General features: G+C 39.8%; 1 protein-coding gene across 2 annotated transcripts; it reads right to left on the bottom strand.

The window, feature by feature from the left end:
- Positions 1-7,978: 7,978 nt before the first annotated feature.
- rundc1 (RUN domain containing 1) lies at positions 7,979-20,944 on the bottom strand. 2 transcript variants are annotated; one of them, XR_013573409.1, is made up of 6 exons: positions 20,442-20,944; positions 14,582-14,740; positions 12,901-13,099; positions 11,844-11,954; positions 10,159-11,191; positions 7,979-8,068 (listed from the first exon to the last, which is right to left on the bottom strand). XR_013573409.1 is itself a non-coding variant. In XM_078529732.1 (5 exons), the coding sequence occupies exons 1-5, from the start codon at positions 20,817-20,819 to the stop codon at positions 10,335-10,337; spliced, it is 1,704 nt and encodes a 567-aa protein (XP_078385858.1). In that variant the 5' UTR covers positions 20,820-20,944; the 3' UTR covers positions 7,985-10,334. The 2 variants fall into 2 exon arrangements, 1 of the variants encoding a protein (XP_078385858.1); XM_078529732.1 differs by having other exon boundaries at positions 7,985-11,191.
- Positions 20,945-21,515: the final 571 nt, after the last annotated feature.

Here is a 21,515-nt window from a genome sequence, read left to right on the forward strand (position 1 = left end):
ACACATAAAGCAGGACAAGTTCAGCCTGGTCAATTACTGGTCAGGCTTGGACTGACAAGTAGCAAGTAACATTCGCACCACACAAGTGCCAGGCAATGATCATATCCAAAAAGAGAGAATTTAACCATCGCCCCTTGACATTCAGTGGCATTACCATCACTGAATCCCCCATTATCAACATCCTGGGGGTTACCATTGACTAGAAACTGAACTGGACTAGCCATATAAATACTGTGGCTACAAGAGCAGGTCAGAGGCTAGGAATTCTGCAGCGAGTAACTCACCTCCTGACTCCCTAAAGTCTGTCCACCATCTACAGGGCACAAGTCAGGAGTGTGATGGAATACTCTCCACTTGTCTGGATGAGTGCAGCTCCAACAACACTCAAAAAGCTTGACACCATCCAAGACAAAGCAGCCTGCTTGATTGGTACCCCATCCACAAACATTCACTCCCTCCACCACCGACGCACAGTGGCAGCAGTGTGTACCATCTGCAAGATGCACTTCAGAAGCTCACCAAGGCTCCTTAGACAGCACCAACCAAACCTACGACTGCTACTGTCTAGAAGGACAAGGGCAGCAGATATGTGGGAACACCACCACCTGGAAGTTCCCCTCCAAGCTACTTACCATCCTGACTTGGAAACATATCGCCATTCCTTCACTGTCGGTGGAATCCTGGAACTCCTTCCCTAACAGCACTGTGGGTGTACCTACACCACAGGGACTGCAGCCATTCAAGAAGGCAGCTCACCACCACCTTTTCAAGGGCAATTAGGGATGGGTGATAAATGCTGGCCTAGCCAGCAACGCCCACATCCCATGAATGAATAAAAAAAAATTAGGGCTCATGGGATAGGGGCAACATTTTAGCATAGATTGAGGTTAATGGACAGAAAACAGAGTAAGAACAAACTGAACATTTTTGGGTTGGCAGGTAACTAGTGGTATACTGCAAGGATCAGCCATTTACAATCTAACGTATATTAATGACTTAGATGAGGAAACTGTATGTAACATATCCAGGTTTGCTGATCTTATGAAGCCAAGTGAGAAAGTAATGTTGAGGAGGATGCAAAGAAGCTGCAGAGGGATGTAAGCAGGATGGGTGAGTGGACATGGTATGGGGTGTAATGTGGCAGTGCAAAGTTATCTACTTTGATAGTAAACATCAAGTGACACTATATGCTGAGGTCCTACCCTCCCTGTTGTTACGAAGGATGGGTCTGGCCACATTGCTGTGGAGCTTTCCATTCAGTTGGAAATTGACGTACCACTACCCCTCGTAAAAAAAAGATTGTGCAGAAAAACACCTTTGACAACAGTTCCATTTAAGGCAGTAATGTCCTGGAGGCCATGTGGGAAACAGATGGCAGATCCTGCCAGATGGTTCCCTAAGCAGACTGTCAGCCATTTGGCAAAAAACCTCATCGCCAGTACTTTCAAACAAGCAACAAGTAGCAGCGTAGTTGGTGGTGAGAAGGGCCTCTCTATCAAATCCTTCCTGTATGCTCAGAATCTCTCAGCCTCTACACGCTGCCCTTAAGGCAGCTGCAGTTGGGGAAGAGACCATTGCCCACCTCCTTCTGGGATGTGCCTTTGCAAAGCAGATCTGGAAAGAGAAGCAAATGGCTTTTGTGGAGGTTTATCCAGGGCAGCTCTGTAAAATGCAGAACTCTGTGCTCTACAGGCTGTTCCCAAGGATGCACGCCAAGGTAATCATCAACTGCTAGGGGACCAACTCAAATTAACTGATCAACTCAGTGACTTCTTTGGTCTTCCTGGAATTTGCTGGTCTTCCAGTACAAAGAGCTGCTGATTAGCACATTTGAAGGGCCAGGACTTCTTGTTGAAACACAACACTAAAACCTGAGGCAGCTGCTGCAAAAGCTCAATGGGGAAAGGCCACTATGCCCCTCCCGTCATAGTAGATAGACCAAGGAATAGGAACTAGTGTAAAACCCTTGGACGGTATGCACCAGAATATGTTTTATACAGAATGCAAATTACACTAAATATAACCTGTAACAGCAAATGTAGTGAGGCGACCTATGTACTGTATTGAAATAAACAGACTTATATGGCACTATTTCATGCCAAATTTTATTCATAACATTTGTAAAGGTGCGTTACATAAAGTATATTTTGGGGGAAAAAAAAAGGCAATTTTTTTGAATGGTGAAAAATTGGAAATGTCTGCATTCTGAGGGATCTCGGTATTCTTGTACATTAATTGCAATAAGTTAACTTGCAGGTACAGCAAGCAATGATGTGTTATATTTTGTTACAAAGGGATTGCAAAGGCAAAGATGCCTTACTACAATTATACAGGTGATTGGTGAGGTCACACCTGAAGTAGTGTGTGCAATTTTGGTCTCCTTACCCAAGGATGTAACCTAGAGGGCATGCCATGAAGGTTTACTAGATTAGTTCTGGGATGAGAATTTGAGGAGGGATTGAATATTCTACACCTATATTCTGTGGTGTTTAGAAGAATGAGAGATGATCTAATTGAAATGTACAGAATTCTTAAGGGGCTTAAACAGTAAATGCTGAGAAAATATTTCCCCTTGAGGAATCTAGGACAGGATCAAAATCTCAGAATATGACTGAGTTGAGGAGAAATTTCTTCACTCAAAGGGTTGTGAAACTTTGGCATTCTCTAAACAAGAGTCTGTTGCTCAGTTGCTGACAGAACCCAACAGATTTTTAAGCACTAAGGCATATGGGAACAGTGCAAGAAGGTGGAGTTGCGGTAGATGATTAGCCATGATCTTATTGAATAGCAGATCAAGTTCAAATGTTCAAATGGTCTGCACCTGCTTCCATCTCATGTTCTTACAATAACTGCACACATTGGATATTTTTAATACTTTATTGATTCTGTGTGTACACACTTTGGTACTTGGACAAAATTTCAAATACAGCAATAATTCATGCCACAAAATTATATTACTGCATGATATTACAATAAATCCCAAATCATACATTTACCTTAAGTATCATATACACAAGTTTTTTTATAAATTTATGCAGCTTTCACCATCATTCCAAAGTTCACAAATGAGAATTTGACAATGAGTTTAAATATAAAGATTGTGGGACAAATAAATCCAGTTTATTCATATATATGTACAACATAATGGCCACTTTCTGTTTCAATCTTGTACTATCGTAGTGTATTCCCCATATGGTGATAATTGATTTAAAAATAAATCAATGAATTGGATGAATTCTATATCTAGAGCAGCACAACTTAAATGAGGACATTGATGTCTTAACATACTAATTTGTGTAATATGGTGATCTTGTACTGCAGCTCCTGCTACAATTTAGCCATCCTCACTTACATTGTTTAAAAAAAAACTAAGAAGCATTCACAGAATTGTTTTCATTATTGAGAAAAATCGTTAAGGCTAATTGTTGCACGAAAACACTACCATATACCTTTCCCAAATTGGTCTGCTCAGTGTATAGTTTATTTTAAATATTGAAGATTGTATTACATATTTTGCTACAATTGGTATTTAACTTTTGGTGATGAGAAACCCTTTGGATATCACTCAATACTATCATGAGGTCCAGTTAAAAGCTTTTAAGAACAGATACCATGAAACTCACATCAAATGATAAACATCAATTTCAGGGTTAAAAGCCAGTTAAAACTAGGAACTTGAGGAAAATTAAAAATCATACATATATCAGATGAAGCACATTCCCTCCATCTGTTCCAATTTCCCAAATGTCGTGATATAACATTGCATAGCCAGCTTACTACAGAAGCTAATGTTAGCTTCCCCTCCCCCACCATTAAAATAGAATAGGTGTTTCTAATTATTGAAGAGTAAACAGGATCTTTCTATTCCCTTCTGGGCTATGGAGAGTAGCAGCTTTTGGAGCAAACGTACACTCTGCAAACATTGTGGGCTGCAGAGCGACATGTTTCACTAAACAGCTGAATGCTGAGGCTTTAATGCAGATCTATTGGATAATTCTTTACCTAAGGAGCACTGTAGCTAACTGTCAGTTAAGAGAACTTCAGAAGGCATTAGTTTCCATTGTGAGGTCAGAGCCCACAAGTGTAAGTCAGAGGCCAGCAATCCTTCTCTACCAGCCCTGATGACTCCATGAGATTCAAGTCCTCTTGCACAGCACCATTTTATACCCCAAAGTACGCTTCAACCATGAATTATGTCTGAAGTATATCAACTGTAGTGGGCAAACTTTTACAGAGCAAGCTCTCTCAAATTGTATTTCAGGTTGGCAGGATATAACAAATGGAATGCCAAAGAGATCAATGCTAAGGGCCTCAACTGTTTACAATCTACATCAATGGTTTGGATGAAGGGACAAAATGTATAGTTGCTAAATTTACTGATGACACCAAGATAGGCAGGAAAGTAAGTTGTGAAGAGGATGCAAGCAGTCTGCAAAGGGATATAGATAGGTTAAGTGAGTGAGCAAAGATTTGGCGATTGGCGCATAATATGGAAAAATGTGAACTTGTCCGCTTTGGCAGAAAGAGTAGAAAAGCAGCATATTATCTAAATGAAGACAGATTGCAGAACTCTGAGGTAGAGGGATCGGTGTGCCCTGGTACATGAATCACAAAAACGTAGAAGTGATTAGGAAGGCAAATGGAATGTTGTCATTTATATCCCATTTCCCTTGCAATAAAAGTAGTGATGTTTTGCTATAATTCTCCAAGACATTGGCGAGACCACATCTAGAGTAGTGTACACAGTTTCGGTATCTTTTTAAATTCGTTCATGGGATGTGGGCATTACTGGCTAGGCCAGCATTTATTGCCCATCCCTAATTGCCCATGAGAAGGTGGTGGTGAAGCTAACATAGAAGTTCAACAGGTAATAGAGAAGGTAAATGGAACGTTGGCCTTTATTTCAAAGGGAATGGAGTCTAAAAATAGGGAAGTCTTGCTAAAATTATACATGGCACTAGTTAGACCACACCTAGAATGCTTTGAACAATTTTGGTCCCCTTATCTAAGGAAAGCTATACTGGCATTGGAGGGACTTCAGAGAAGGTTCACTAGTTGATCCTTGGTATGGAGGGGTTTTCTTATGAGAGGTTGAGTAGGTTGGGCCTGTACTCATTGGAATTTAGAAGAATGAGAGGTGATCTTATTGAAACATAAGATTCTTAGGGGACTTGACAGGGTAGGTGCCAAGAGGTTGTTTCCCCTTGTGAGAGTGTCTAGGACCAGAGGGCATAATCTCAGAGTAAGGGGTTGCCCATTTAAGACAGAGATGAGGAGGAATTTCTTCTCTCAGAGGATAGGCAATCTGTGGAATTCTTTACCGCAGAGGGTGGTAGAGGCTGGGTCGTTAATATATTTAAGGCTGAGGTTGGCAGATTTTTAATCAGTAAGGGAATCAAGGGTTATGGGGAAAAGGCAGGAAAGTGCAGTTGAGGATTATCGGGTCAGCCATGATCTCATTGAATGACTGAGCAGACTCGATGGGCTGAATGACCTGCTTCTGCTCCTATGTCTTATGGTGAGTTGCCTTCTTGAACCACTGCAGTCCATTTAAGAAAGGACATAATTACATTAGTAGTTCAGAGAAGGTTCACTCAAATAATTTCTGGGATCAGGAGGTTATTTTACGAGGAAAGGCTGGTCAGGCTAGGCCTGCATCTATTGGAGTTTAGAAGAATGAGAGGTGATCTTATTGAAACATGTAAGATCCTGAGGGGACATATAAACAAGGAGCAGGAGGCAGCCATTCAGCCCCTCGAGCCTGCTCCGCCATTTACCAAGATCATGGTTGATCTGATAGTAACCTGAAATCTGCATCTCACCTAACCCTGATAACCTATCACCCTCTTGCTTACCAAGAATCTATCCACCTCTGCCTTAAAAATATTCAAAGGCTCTGCTTCCATCATCTTTTCGGGAAAAGAGTTCCAAAGACTCATGACCCTCAAGTGAAAAAATTTCACCTCATCTCGGTTTTAAATGGGCGACCCCCTATTTTTAAAGTGACCCCTAGTTCCAGATTCTCCCACAAGAGGAAACATCCTCTCCACATCCACCCTGTGAGAACCCCTCAGGATCTTATATGTTTCAAATCAAGTCACCTCTCACTCTTCTAAACTCCAGCAGATACAAGCCTAGTCTGTCCAACCTTTCCTCATAAGACAACCCACCCATTCCAAGTATTAGTCTGGTAAACCTTCTCTGAACTGCTTCCAACACATTTGCATCCTTCCTTAAATAAGGTGACCAATACTGTTCACAGTACTCCAGATGTGGTCTCACGAGTGCCCTATACAACTGAAGCATAACCTCCCTACTTTTGTATTCAATTCCCCTCACAATAAATTATAACATTCCATCAGCTTTCCTAATTACTTGCTGCACCTGCAGACTAGCCTTTTGAGATTTTGACAGTAGCTGCAAAGGTTCTTCCCCTTGTGGGAGAGACCAGAACTAGGGGACACAGTTCAAAAATAAGGGGTCTTCCATTTAAGACGGAGGTGAGAAGTTTCTTCTCAGAGGGTCGTGAGTCTGTGGAACACTCTTCCCCAGAGAGAGAAGTGGAGGCAGGGTCATTGAACATTTTTTTTTAAGAAGGCAGAAGTAGACAGATTCTTGACTAACAAAGGGAATCAAAAGGTTATGGGGGGTAGCCGGCAAGGAGTTGAGACGACAATCAGATCAGCTATGATCTTATCAAAGGGCACAGCAGGTCTGAATGGCCTAATCATGCCTCTAATTGATATTTTCTTAACTATTAAATGAGGTAAATAGCGATTTAATGTTTTTGGTGATATTGGTTGGGGAGAAATGTTTGTCCAAACATATACCTAAACAGGTAGTTGAATGCGTTATTGCATCTCAACCAAAAGACAGCATTCCCTCATTCAATAAATCACTGAAGTAAAAGTTTTGATTACTTATCAAGTCCTGGTGTGAGAAAAATATCAACTTAAAACAAATAACACAGATGTTCAAACAGTATGAGGTCACTGGAAGACCTCAATTGGTTTTAGCTAGAGAAAGTGCAAATTAAATCCCAAGACCCAGATTGAGCTGAAGTGCAGCAGAACAAGGTGTCAGGTGGGATGAGGAGGAATGGCCTGACACTAGATTGAGGCTGCATTCACTTTAGTTACGTGTTGTTGCAAAGGGAAACTACTTTCATTTCCAGATGGCAAGAAATTGGTAAGCATGGTTAACAAGAGGAAGACTGCACCAAACTCAAAGATGTTAACAAACTTGCATAATGTCCATAAACGGCAAATGAATTTAAATATAGATAAGAGCGAGTTGATACATTTTGGTGCAGGGAATAGGGGCCACATTTTCATTGGAAAATAAGAATCTAAATGGGCCCAAGGCACAAAGCGATCTCAGTATACAGATACACAAATCAGTTAAAGTAGCAATCAATGCAAGTTAAAGCCATAAAAAGTGCAAACAAAGCATCTGGGTTCATTTCTAGATAAATAGAATTCAAAAGCAGAGAAGATATGCTAAACTTGTACAGAACCTTGGTTTGATTACTTTAACAGTTCTGGTCTCCAGACTACAAAATAGGAGCTCTAGAAAAAGTGTTGAAACGGTTTACAAAGATATACCAGAATTGAGGGGGTACAATTAGCAGGAAAGTTTGATAATTGTACCCCCTTTTTACTCTCAAAAAGAGAAAAGACTGACAAGTGACTTGATAGAGCTCGTGAAAATTATGAAAGGTTTAGTAGGGTAGAGGTAGAGAAGATTTCTACTTCTCTAGAAGTACTTGTAGGGTAGTCCAAAACTAAGGTACATTTATATATCAATGAGTTTTGAGAATTGAATTTTTGGTCTCTTAATAAAAAAACAGGATGAGTTATAAATTGTTTCCTCTTAGTGACTCAGTTTCTTATGCTTTGAAAAAAAATGAAATTTTCCAGTAAATTCAATTAAGCTATACAAGATAGCACAAGAGGTTGTTTGTGCTGGGGAAAAAGAAACAGACTTTGCTGTTATCAATATTTCTTCCAAGCAGTGGCGACCAGATTCCATTTCTGACTCGATTATACACTGGGTTGGTCAGCTTTTTCTTTGGAAAAGACAAAATAAATTAACAGCAGTTGTTGTTTGAATGCTAAACATGATTACAAATTTAAAATAAAGATCTCAAATTTAGTTTGATTGGTTTTCAGTTTTGTTTTGTTAGCTCTTTAACAAAATGAAAATCAAATTAATACATACAATTCAAGTAACCAAACATGCAAGATAAAAAACAGAATTCCTTTTTACTTAATGAGGCAAGAAAATAACTTGGAACCATGTGCAGAAATGGACATCTTTCTGTTCCTAAAATTTCTTTTAAAACAGAGATAGTGCTTAGAATAATTTTCAGATCAATATTACAAAAATGCTTTTTGCATTCCTAAGTTCTAATGTAGGGTGTACCCTAAACGTTCCAGAGGAACGAAACATTTCTGTTGCATGCCTTGTTAAGCAAATATGGTAACCAAGTACAATTATACAATGTTCGTTAATGACTCGACCTTCCTCCAAGCTTCTAGTATGGTTCCATGAGGCATAAAGCTTAGAATATAGCATGAACTACATGTGTCCAAAATCAATTCATACTATTTTCAATGACTTCACAATAAAGGGATTAATTACTTACACTTAAATGGTCAAAACATGTATGGTTGCATGTTAATTTAATATTGTGAAAAAATGGGATTTTGGAAAGAAAAATAAACATTTTTCTTCCAATATGGTTCATATTCTATATTCCACAGAGCAGTATTGGCCATATGCTGTACAACATTAAACAAGAATGACTTCTCAGAGTACACAACTAAGAAAGGAGTGAGGAAAAGCAAGACAAAAGAAAATGGAATTCCTGATTTTATATCAGGACATCCCAATCACACTGAACATTACACCATAACTGAATATATTATATATATGTATAAATTGTAAATAAATCTATATTTAATATTTGTAACCAAAACATTTTAGATAATTGCCTAATAGCATCCACATCCATTGCATTATAGTTGGTTCTTGCTTATCCTCCAGAAATATCAGCATCTGAAAGAAAATGACATTCCCCTAACCAAAACATAGGGCACATACAGTAGTCTATACAGGTCATACCCATTGCCCAGAAAATACAAAGCTATTATGCATGACAGAAACAGACATATCACCAGGCACAACTGAGACACAGGCTACACAACTTGGATGATACTCCAATGCACAATGCCATGGAGTGTTAGAACGTGTGCAGCAATTCACCACTTTACGTTATCTAAGCCGAAAGATCAAGCTCGAAACTTGAAGCTACGTTCTGCCCACCCTGAACTGCTCTCATTCCTCCAAAAAATCTTGCACAGGCCCAAAGGTAGGGTACCTGTCTACCTTCATTGGTCAAAACTGGTGTGTACAGGGAAACAATGAAAAAAAAAGGTAAAAATTAAAAGTTAAAATAAAATTCAAAAGTCAAGGAGAAAAATACTTTCTATCAAACTTACTAATAAAATGCTCTGGAACCTCAAGATTCTTTAACATAGGGGCGTCATTAAAAACAAAGTTTTGAGTTTGTACTGAGAAATGTGGAGTTAAGTTGCAGATCAGCCATGAGCTCAGTGAATGGCAAGACAGGCTCAAGGGGCTAATTGGCCTACTTCAGTGCCTACAAAAAGCACTTATGCTTTTCAGCCAGGCTCCAACACTAATGACTTGGCTTACTATAGCAGAAACTACTCTGGCTAGCTGACGATTAGAAATTATGACAAGGATCATGTGAGATTCAGTAGTCAGTTCTAACCTAGCTGCGAGTGTTCATAGAAAACGAGGGGGGAGAAAAAAAAAACCAATAACTCCCTACAGTGTTTCTTTTATAGAAAGTGGATTTCAACCATCTACCTGTAATAGATTTAAAGTTTTGCAATATACAGTAGTGTGCACTTCTTGTGAATGTCACATTTACTTCCTATAACACTAATCATATCATGTATTGCTGATAACACTATTGTTAGAAAACAGCACATCCTATGTTTCAACATGAGCTGTGCAATGGCCAACTTGTCTTATTTTATAAATATTAAAATCCAGTCTTAAAAATTTTTTTTTTTTTTTTTAACACAGTCACTAATAATTTTGATTTAAAATACAATTGTAACTGACCTTTGGGGAAAAAATGATCCAGTCATCAATTAGACATACCTCAAACTTTCAGTCAAGGCTGTGATATTCAAACTAAGAGCAACATAGGTTTAATTTGCAATGGATCTGAACATTTAAATCAATCTTTCATAGGACAAAATATAACATCTTGAGTAAAATATATTCATCAGGAAACACTAAAAAGCATCTTTGATATTTTTTAACTGTCGAACCGCAGTGTCGATTGGAAGGTTGAAGTGCAGGTTGCTAAGACGACTGAGTATGTTGAGCGTACTCTCAAACCCAGTAGAAGCCATGTAGCTCCATGGCTGGTAGTGACTCTGGATAAGTGTCCCTGACTTACAAATCAGGTTTACCCAGGAAACCAAACGCTGCTCATTCAGTGCCATGCATATTAAGGCCTTAAATTCTGAATCTGCACTGCGCTTGTAACGGTCATGTTCGGTGAGCACAGTGTGGACTGCCGAAAGCAAACTTTGTTTAGGAGTTACAACTCTACTTCCAGTCATTGGCAAGGCAAACGATTGGGAGAGCTTGCGAGCAGGAGACTCTACAAAGGCTCTTCCGTTTCTGGTATTGTAGTACTTCACAAAAAGTTGCCAGGGATGCATGGTTTGTGGAGAGGTGGTGAACGAGGGAAGAAGGCACGCAATTGGTGCTAAGACCAAACTCATTCCTTGAGAGGAAGCAAACAAACCATGGTTCATCAGGTCTCTGAGAGCTATTGACAACTCTTTTCGTACAGCTGTTATAAGTTCATTCTTCCCAAGAAGAAGGTCACGGCTGCTGACCACATGCTCGTCAGGCTGTTGATGACTCAATGCTAGCTGCTTTACTTTATCTACGGCACCCTCTAGTTTCAGTAGCAGTGGACTGTAGTCCTTGTCTGTTTCATTAGGCTGCCACAGTCCACGTGGGATCTGACCAGTAGCACATCCAAACTGACTAACAGCAAATATCTGTAATATTGCCAGTGCTCTGCGCACAAGGTTTAACCCAGTCTCCCTCATCTTTCTGGTTGTTTCTTGATCCACTGTGAAACAACAGAAACATCAGTTTAGAAATGTATATTTCTAACAACAGAAATTGGATAATATATGCACGTGTCTCCTCTTGTCACATTAACTTAGTGTTTCATAGAATTAATTACCGCTGAAGTGCAGTGGCAACCACAATAGTCCTTTGTTCCAACAGATATTCTGTACTCGTATATAACTTATGGGTCCCAGAGATACCCTTAGAATTTCCAGAGTTATTGCTTTGTAAAGGTGAAAATATTTACTGATTTCTAAATAATTGTCATAAGCATTAGATTTTACTTCCAAAATCAGGTTATTTAAATGAGCAGTTGTTTTTATCCATACAAATATTGGGGGAAGGGGGGTGGGGAGGAAAGAAGAAAACTGTACATTAATGTAGTTAGGTATCAGGTTCTTTGGCAATAATGTGTTGACAAAACTCAATTATAGTTGAATGGTGCTGTTTTTCTCCATTTAAGACAAAAGGCCAACAATAACACTTTAGATAAGTTGTACTGATTACACTGTTGACTTTGGGGATATCATGTAATGTTCTATTTAAAACCTGAAGACTCTGGACAAAGACCATGAAAAGATAACCATGAAAAGTATGACAAGAGCCCCTCACACCCAGAAATAAAATGCATCATAAAAATTAGACCTCACCATGATGGCTTCCACTTGACAATTTTGCACTTGGTGCTTTAGGCTCATTCACTCCATGCACAGTGCATGTACACCTTCCATTCTGAGGCTGTGGAGGGCTTCCAACTTCATCTGTGTATAAGTGTAAAGACCACATTAATTTGGCAAAATTCTTATGGAGCTGCTTCAGTAAAGTTTTTGGGGCTTTTAAAACATTCCACTGTGTTGGAACATCTATATTGGTGAATTGACAGGGGAGAAAGCTCAAATTTTAATTCCAGGGATTTAAAGAAAATGAGTATATGAACAGGATTCATACTAATTTACGATCAGAATCAAAGTTACACATCACCTATCACTTATGACCTTTGAGACTCAGTAATAAAACGGCTTCTGGCAGCTTGTGTTGATTTATTAACCTAGAAAAAGCACCATCAGATTCCCCCTCCCAAACCCACTGAGTTAAACACACAGCAATATAAAATGCATAATGCTGACTGAACAGAGTCCTTTTCTGGTTAATAGATTATAGGTTCTGATAATGCAGAGACGCCCTCTATACTTTCTGGGGTAAAAGAAAAGAACAAGTAGAGACATTTCACAATTGCAAATTCTCTGGTTGGTTGTATTTTTGATACAAATATTGGGGGAAGGGGTGGGGAGGAAAGAGAAAACTGTACATTAATGTAGAGTTAGGTAACAGGTCCTTTGGCAATAATGTGTTGACAAAAGATAGATCATTCAATTATAGTTGAATGGCGCTGTTTTCTCTATTTAAAACAAAAGGCCAACAGTAACACTTTAAATAAGTTGTACTGATTACGCTGTTGACTCATTTATCAAATTGCACAAGGGACTGCTGGAGATTTTTTTTGGAGTGGTGGTGGGGTGGGATGTGATTGGGTGAAGGTGGTAAGGAGTGGCGTTCCCTAAAATTGACTGCTGTCAGACACTAATTCTTCTAAAGATTTTAGTTCCAAAACTTTAATTTTTTTTGAAAATAGGATAATTGATCTTATGATCAACGAGTCCAAAAAATGCCAGTGGCTATTGAGAACAGCACAATAGTTCTACATACCTTGGAGAAAGTTGATGAACATTTCAAGGTCACAAATCTGTGTTTTAAGTTGCTCTACCAGCTGTTCCTTCACTCTTGCTGGATTCACTATTTGGGCAATTGCCGCATCGACGCGTTGTCGGAGTTCTTCTGGTGACAGATTGCTAAAGTCTTCATTTAGATTTACATCTAGCTTCTTAATCAGTTCTTCTATGATTACCTAAAAAAGAGACATCCATCAACACACATATCTTCTGTAACCCCCATCTTTCTATCATCTTTTTGGGTCCTCTGAATAACATCCACTTAAAGGGGGCAGGCAAGTGTTCGGCTTCCAGAATTCTTCCACGTAACTGACCATTACAAAGTTTACCCTGATTATTCCAGCTCCTGCGGGCTGAGACAAGTGGCCTGGGTCTCCTCTCCTTCCATCCCGATATATATCTGATATGTGGAAAACTGTGGCTGCAAACTGGAACCTTGCCAGTATAGAGACACCATGTGTCAGCCTGGGCTCAGTGACATTACTTCAGAAAGAAATTATATCAGAAAGTTATGGGTCCAAGCCCCATTACAGAGACAAGTACATAATCTAGATTGGCACTTTTGTGCAGTACTGAGGGAATGCTGCACAGTCAGAAGTATCATCTTTCAGATGAGATTTTAAACCTAGGTTCTGTATGCCTGTCAGGTGAATGTAAAAGATCCCAGAGGAACAGTGGAGTTCTCCTCCTATCTTAACCAGAATTTATCCCCCACTTAATATCAGTAAAACAGATGATCTGGTTATTTATTTCATTTCTGTTTGTTTGTTGTGCACAAATTGGCTACTATGCGTTCTACATTACTTTTGAAGCTTAATCATTTTTGTATTTCATTAGCTGTAAAGCTCTGTGAAACATCCTTAAGCGAAAGGCACTATATAAATACAAGTGTTTTTTTTTAAGCTGATGTTACTTAGGAATATAGACTCAGGTAGGTCATTCAGCTCTCCAAACCTAGTGTGCTAATTAGATAATTTCTCTATTTACCCACTTTGGTGCCATAACCCTATATAACAAAATCTCAGTTTTGAAATGTTCAATTGAGCTAGTCTTAACAGCTGTTTAAAAAATTATTTCTTGGGATGTGGGTGTCACTGGCTAGGCCAGCGTTTATTGCCTTGTTCAGAGAGCATTTAAGAGTCAACCACATCGCTGTGGGTCTGTAGGCCAGACCAGGTAAGGATGACAGATTTCCTTCCCTAAAGGACATTAGGGAACCAGATTTTTAAATTTTTTTTTTACTACAATCGGCAATGGTTTTGTGGTCATTACAGACTTTTAATTCCAGATTTTTTATTGAATTCAAATTCCACCATCTGCATAGTGAGATTCAAACCTGGGTCCCCAGAACATTATTCTGGGTCTCTGGAATACTAGTCCAGTGACAATACCACTATATCACCACGTCCCTTTGGAGGAGGTAGTTCCAGTTTTCCACTACCCTGGTAGTTTAACTAGTTGAAGCATATTAAATACCCTTTACAATATTTGTTGGTTATCTTACGCTTAGGAAGGTCCAAGTCCACTTTGAGGCTGTTGAAATCTTAGTACAGTTATTATTGGTTGATTTTGCCACTAGATTAAGTTGATCATGAATGAAATGAGAAAGTATGTCTGCAGTACATTATGATTTAATTGTACTTGGTTACAAGCCTTACCCGCTGGCGTTCTAGGACTATTGACTGGGGGAGGGATTCATAGCTGCCTTCCTGGTAAGCAAATGTCTCCAAGTCATCCAGCTGCGTCTTTAGCTGTATGATCAGCTCCCTCTGTTTCTGCCGCTGGGCCTCAAGTCGTTCAAGTTTCTCCATTTCACTCTGAGAAGCAAACAAAGAAACTAAAATCAAACTGACCTCCTCAGTGTGTTTTCAAATATACATGAAAAAATAAATACACAATTGTGGGCTCTATCCAAACTGATCAAGCATTGGGAAAACTGCTGGCTTACTGTTCATAAGCAAATATATATTCAGATTGCATAGAAACCAAATAAATTGTTTGGAAATGTAACTTTTCATTTAATCAAAAAGAACCCCAGAAAGTTTGAATTAGATCAAATGAACCAAGCTGGAAAACACAATGTAAGTTAACAAAACAATACATGCAGTTATATCCTACAGGGAAAAAACTTAATAAATGCAAGCTTTTGGGACAGGAAAAAGTAATAATCTAAAGCAATAGTAAAGTTATCACAATTCATGCACTCCAGCTGATAACAGATCTGTTGCACTTAACCCTTTCAATGCTGAATATTCTGGTAGCTTTAAAAATATCAATTTTATTTTTTACCTTAGCATTTACGAACATACTCCCTAATTTTGCAATTTTAAAATATGGAATACAGTAAACTAGAAATAATGGACAAGACTGCTACTCCAACCCCTGTTCAAATTAGCCCTCCCCCTACTCCTCTCTAATTCCATGCTGGGATAAATCTGCTCTACTCCAATTTTATGCTCGCATAGTTGTTACTCTCCTTCATTCAACTTCACACTGGCATACAACTGTACTTCCTCCTTCACTCTCCCACCCACAGTGTGGCACTTTGTTCCTCTCTGTGAATTAACCAATCCATCTTCTATTTGCTGTCACTAACCCTCTTTCACTCCTGTTTCTACAGACATTGGCCACTGAACACCACCTGACCCCAATGATGGCTTCAACCATGGTACATTTTCCTCTAGCACATGGCACCACATCCACTCATCCCTGTACCCAGCAGGTTGAGGTCCATCATCTATACATACATGGGAAACCAAAGTAGGAGTATAACCCTAATCCCCACATATCCAATATACGGCACTCTGACTGCAGCACTGCACTTCCCAGCTGTGCTAGCTGCAAACCTCAACAGCACCAGCCCCGAGACAGCGCCCCAACTGATGCTGCCTTGGCCCCAAGTCCAGTCATCACCACCCCACCCCCCACTGCAGTCTGTAACATAACACTAATGGATCCTGCTGTATCCTCCCTCACATTTTGAGATAGAACAGTCGATGTACGCTGCTCCTGTACCCCAATATCAATCTGGCAGATTGTTTCAGACAAAAAAAACCCCGCAGATTGTAGAAGGAAGGGAAGGAGTTCAAAAGCTTAGAGGTCTCAACGGAACAAGAGTGAAATATAATTAACTTAAAACTTATCCGATTTAACATCAAGAGTCCCAGTACATGCTCATGCAGGCAAGCAACTTCACATTTACAGCTATGTGTTTAAGATATTCAAAGACCAAATGTACGTGGTTCCTGAGCCATTCACACTGTAGTCTACTACTTGTGAATCAAGGTTGGTTGGTTAAAATTCAGTTAATTCAGTGTTTTTGGCACTAAATTTTACATAGAGCAAAACAAAATATGGGACATGCATGTTGAGTGAAGGTGGATGCTGGGATATATCTTAAAAACTTTTTAAAAATCTAGTATTTTAAAGATTAAATAAAACATTCCACAGATATAAAATTACTCTTTCTGGGCCAAATCTGTTGTTTAGTAATAGTTATTACTCAGTTGGCCATTAAAGACCCCATTACACCTGATTGCACAGCAATGGGAGAGCAGAAAAGGGGAAGCTCTCACCACATCAACCGATTTTAACAATTGCTGGTTCTGGGAGGGGTCCAAGCAGCACAGTTGACATGGCAAGTACTTCTCCTTTTCACTCTCACGAACACTGACAGCTCGCCGTCAAACAGCTCTGCATAATCTAGGCTCATGTTACTTAATTCAATTTTTAGTGCGAAAAACGACCCAGTAATCTATGTTTACAAAATTTTCATTTGTTAAGCAAAAAAAATTCAACTTTGAATATAAACTTACCAAACCATCCTGTGTTAGGCAGGATGAATAAAAAAAAAAGCAGATGATGATTAGATTCATTAGATATATTACAATTAATTAATTTTTTGCAAACTTCAGGCGTTTCTTAGTTAGTAATCTGCTTCTTTGAATTTTACATTCCAGTTTATTTATTAAATTATGCTACTTGGGTAAAATTTTCAATATTGGCCAGTTGCCGGTATTCTCTACTGGGATTAACCAGCAGCAATCCTAAAGAATAATTTTTGAAATATATTGTATCCCACGTTGTAGTGCATGCTTTTCTTTGATCCAAAGAACATTGTAATTTATGACTTGGACTGCCATATTTTAAAAATATTTTGCATTAAAATTATAATGCAATGCATCATGATTTTGTAAAAGGCCCAATATAAAATATAGCCATTTAAAAATTTAAAATGTGAAAATGAAAAATTTGTAGATCTATGTCATGTCTGAGATCATTTTTTGGATATAGCTTATAATACTACCCTGAATATCACACGTATCATATATAGCAGCAATTCCACTAAAGCAGGCAGGTTGGATAGCTCTTGGTATTAAGGACAAAGCTGGATAATGGAAAATCAGTCATTCGTCTCCTTTAGAAATCGTAAAAGGACATCACTACGGTTGAGCTGGGTGGAGAGGGATGGGGAAAGAGCACAGCCAGTAAAACAGAAAAGAAACTTGTTAATACTCTTCAGGACTTTGTTAAAATGTTGAAATCCAAGTACAGACCTGAAATGCCATAACCTGCCTTTTCTTTTTACAGATGCCAAGTGATAGTGCATATTTCCACTTTTTCCATTTGAGAGATTTCCATTCTTTTCAGCTTCTCCTTTTTAATGTAGGCTTTTGCTTCAAACATCCAGTAACAGCAAGATTCTGAATATTTGATTTGCAGTTACAATTTTAATAAATTTACTTGTACAATGCAAATAAACATTCAAAATACATTTGTTTTCCCCAAGTCTAATGCTCCAACAATGTTTAAAAGATTAACTTTGATTATCTTGTTGATATCTTATACATTCTAAACTACTTGGATCCAACCATTCAGAAAATGCAATAGCAAGTATGGTATGGTATAGGACACTACCCTCAGGAACTCCTGCAGCCATGCCCTGGGACTGAGATGATTAGCTTCCAACAACCACAATCCTCTTCCGTTGGCTGATTTCTTATCTAGCACAAAGGAAGATGGCTGCAGTTGTTGGAGGTCAATCATCTCAGTCCCAGAACATGGCTGATGGAGCTCCTCAGGGTAGTGTCCTATACCATACCATCTTCAGCTGCTTCATCAATGACATTACCTCCATCATAAGGTCAGAAGTGGGGATGTTTGTGGGGAATCCCCCAGTATCAACATCCTGAGGGATACCATTGACCAGAAACTGAACTGGAACAGCCTTATAAACAATGTGGCTACATGGGCAGGTCAGAGGCTGGGAATTCTGCAGCAAGTAACTTACCTCCTGACTCCCCAAAGCCTGTCCACCATCTACAAGACACAAGTCAGGAGTGTGATGGAATACTCTCTAGTTGCCTGGATGAGTGTAGCTCCTACAACACAAGGGGTGGGATTTTATGGTCCCAAAGTCAATGTAAAATTCTGCCCCAGAAGCTTGACACCATTCAGGACAAAGCAACCTGCTTGATTGGCACCCCATCCACCACCTTAAACATTCACTCCCTCTACCACTTAAGCACACAATGCACTGCAGCAACTCACCAAGCCACCTTCAACAGCACCTTCCAAACCCACAAACACTATCACCTAGGGCAAGAGCAGCAGATGCATGGGAACACCGCCATCTGCAAGTTCCCCTCCAAGTCATAAACCACTGCAATTGCTGCACCAACAACCGCCATTCCTTCACTGGTCAAAATCCTGGAACTCCCTTCCTAACAGCACTGTGGGTGCATTTACACCACTTGGACTGCAGCGGTTCAAGGTGGCAGCTTACCACCATCTTCTTAAGGGCAATTAAGGATGGGCAACAAATGCTGGCCTAGCCAATAATGCCTACATCATGTGAAATAAAAAAGAACATTTAGAATTCCAATCAGTGCAACTTCACATCCAGTACTGAAGTGTTTTGAAAAATAAAGTTTAATTGCTCAGGAAAAAGGATTGTGCATGTCATAAAGGCAATGTGGGTTTATTTAGGATCATTTAATGCAGTTTCTCAATTATGGTGTATCTTTCTTTAAAATCTTCAACATCCAATTTGCACAGGTAGCACCCAGATTATTTCAAACTTTGAAATACAGTACATCTGTACAAACACAACTTGCTTGCCATTGTAATAATTAAGTGTCAATATGCTGAATACACATAATACAATCTGAGGTAGGACAGTCACTTAACATCTGTTCAGCATGCAAATAAAAAATACACTCTGCAGTTAACATTGTTTAAAAATTGCTAATGAGTATTCAGTGGCTCACTGGTCTATTAACAAGCTGTATCACAGATTTCTAAGGTGCTAGTCAAGAACTACTCTTGACATATTCTGGATTAACAGGGTCATCAACAAGAGCCCCAGTCATGGCTTAATCACTTCCCATTATGGAGAAATTGTTCAGGTGACTTGAAGATATTGATTATTTTTGAAGCAATGTTAGCAGAGTCACCTGTCAACCTTTCCACTAGGGAATATATTGCACTTGGGGAACCTAATGGGGGGGGGGGGTTAAGAGAGAATAATTGGAAAATAATATTGTGAAAATAGCATATAATGTGCTTTCCAATAGAAGTATTATATTTTGAATTCAACAGTTTTCATACATTCCTGTAACTTCCACAGAACTACAAGTGGTCACATGAATAATAGCAACAATTCTGCTAAATTAATGAATTGTACCAAAAAAATAATTTTGGACGAATTCCTCAAATAAATATGTGTGCTGCAGTATTTGCACAATGCCTTTGACATACAGACACAAAATTAAGTTTGGTCACTGTTATAATACAGCATCAGTAGATTCTTCCATACATTAGTAAAGTCTACCCAATTATTCAGAACCACACTGATGTACAAGTGGTAATGACAGCTAATTTTACACATGGAACTGGTGACAGGTAATAGAATAGCTAGTTGACTACAGAACCTTATACAGGAGAATTCTGATACATTGAACGCATATCATATAGCCAGATTAAATTTATATAATCAGGTAGTGCCTCTAAAATTCAATCCACTACAATGACCAATAGGTATTTGATACAGATTAAAATCTCAATAGTCTAGCTAGAAAGGGGCTGGCAGTGATGGCTAACAAAAGTAATTAAAAATGAATTGCACCATTGATTGCAGCAAGTTTTCAATTATGAATGTACAATTAGAAATAGGTCAGTTTGACAGATTTGGGCATTTTCAACGTGCTCACTCTCAAGTTACAAATTGGCAAATAGTAGGTGGGGAGGATGGAGCATATTCTTGCCATAGTGGCGAAGAGTGGAAGGGCACCCAGCAGACGGGTTTCATCACCTCAGATTTGTCATTAATTGGTTGTGCATGGTGTTATAGCGAACTTCCCAATACTTTTTCATAGGGAGAAAGTTGGGCTTTTTTTCCAAAAGCAAATTAGTTGCTTTCAAATTTGAAGCAGACGTTCTTAAAAAGGTAGATTTTTCGGATCAAGCTCCTGCGGTGAAGCCGTATGGGTGAAACAGGTGTCCCGGGTACTTCCTTACCGCATTGTCCAGCTGCTGCCCGTCCAGAGCCCGGGTCACGAAAGGTTGCGGGCAGCCTTTGAAGGCGAAGTCCTCCAGCTCCTTCAGCAGCCGCTCCTTCTCGTCGCTCTGAGCGTTGACGATCTGCTTGAGGCGGAACTGGACCTGGGCGAAGTGCGAGGTGAGGGCGAGCAGCGACGAGTTCAGCAGCTCCTGCTCGCTCTCCAGCCGCTGCATCTTCTCCGCCATCACCGTCGCCATCACCGTCACCACCCCGCTGCCCAGGCCGGCCTCGGGCGGCCCGGCCCTCTCCATCTCCTCGGGGCTCGCCACGGCCCCCACGGGGGCCCAGCGCTCCCCGGCCAGCCTCTCGGAATCTGACAGGGACACGTCGTCCATCCTGTGCCGGTTGCGATCGGCGGGTCTTCCCCCCCACAACCTCTCCGCCTCTTTTCAAACCGGTCAATGCTCGGCCGCCATCTTGTGGGAATAACGCGCCTGACGTGACGTCGTGACGTCACTCCCGCGACGTCGAGCCGTTTTATCACCTCGATGACGTCACCGAGCAGCCACCAGGTAAGTGCAGGTGTGCAAGACCATTTGACCTCTCTGATTAAGCTATTCTTAATGACCGTAAGCCCCATCCCACCTCCCCATTTAATCAGCCCTGAAGAAGGGTCATCCGGACTCGAAATGTTAACTCTTGTTTCTCTTTCCACAGATGCTGTCAGACCTGCTGCATTTTTCCAGCATTTTCTGTTTTTGTTCCCCGTTTAATAAACCAGTTGCATTTTCCCCCCCACATCGAAAAGATAGCACCTCCAACAGTTCCCTCAGTACTATACTGGAGCCCCAGTGTAGATTGTTACACTCATGGCCTGAAGTGGGACTTGAACCCAGAACTGCAGCTCTTAGAGGCCAGTGCTACCAACTGAGTGACAGCTGACAAAAGTCATATTGAACTCGAAACATTAACTCTGCATCACTCTCCACAGATGCTGCTAGACCTGTCAAGTTTTTCCAGCACTTTCTGTTTTTATTTCAGGTCTCCACCATGCACTGTATTTTGTTTATATGCTCGTATTTGTTTTATAA

This window comes from Cetorhinus maximus, chromosome 25, assembly GCF_964194155.1.
Source record: "Cetorhinus maximus chromosome 25, sCetMax3.hap1.1, whole genome shotgun sequence".
NCBI lineage: Eukaryota > Metazoa > Chordata > Chondrichthyes > Lamniformes > Cetorhinidae > Cetorhinus > Cetorhinus maximus.

Bases quoted from the DNA above. Each gene is read 5' to 3' on its own strand.
- rundc1 (XM_078529732.1), bottom strand. From the start codon at position 20,819: ATGGACGACGTGTCCCTGTCAGATTCCGAGAGGCTGGCCGGGGAGCGC. The intron at 13,100-14,581 runs GTAAGGCTTGTA...TCTCTTTTTTAG, and splicing joins TAGTCCTAGAACGCCAGCGG to GTAATCATAGAAGAACTGAT. The intron at 11,955-12,900 runs GTATGTAGAACT...ACTTATACACAG, and splicing joins GTTCATCAACTTTCTCCAAG to ATGAAGTTGGAAGCCCTCCA.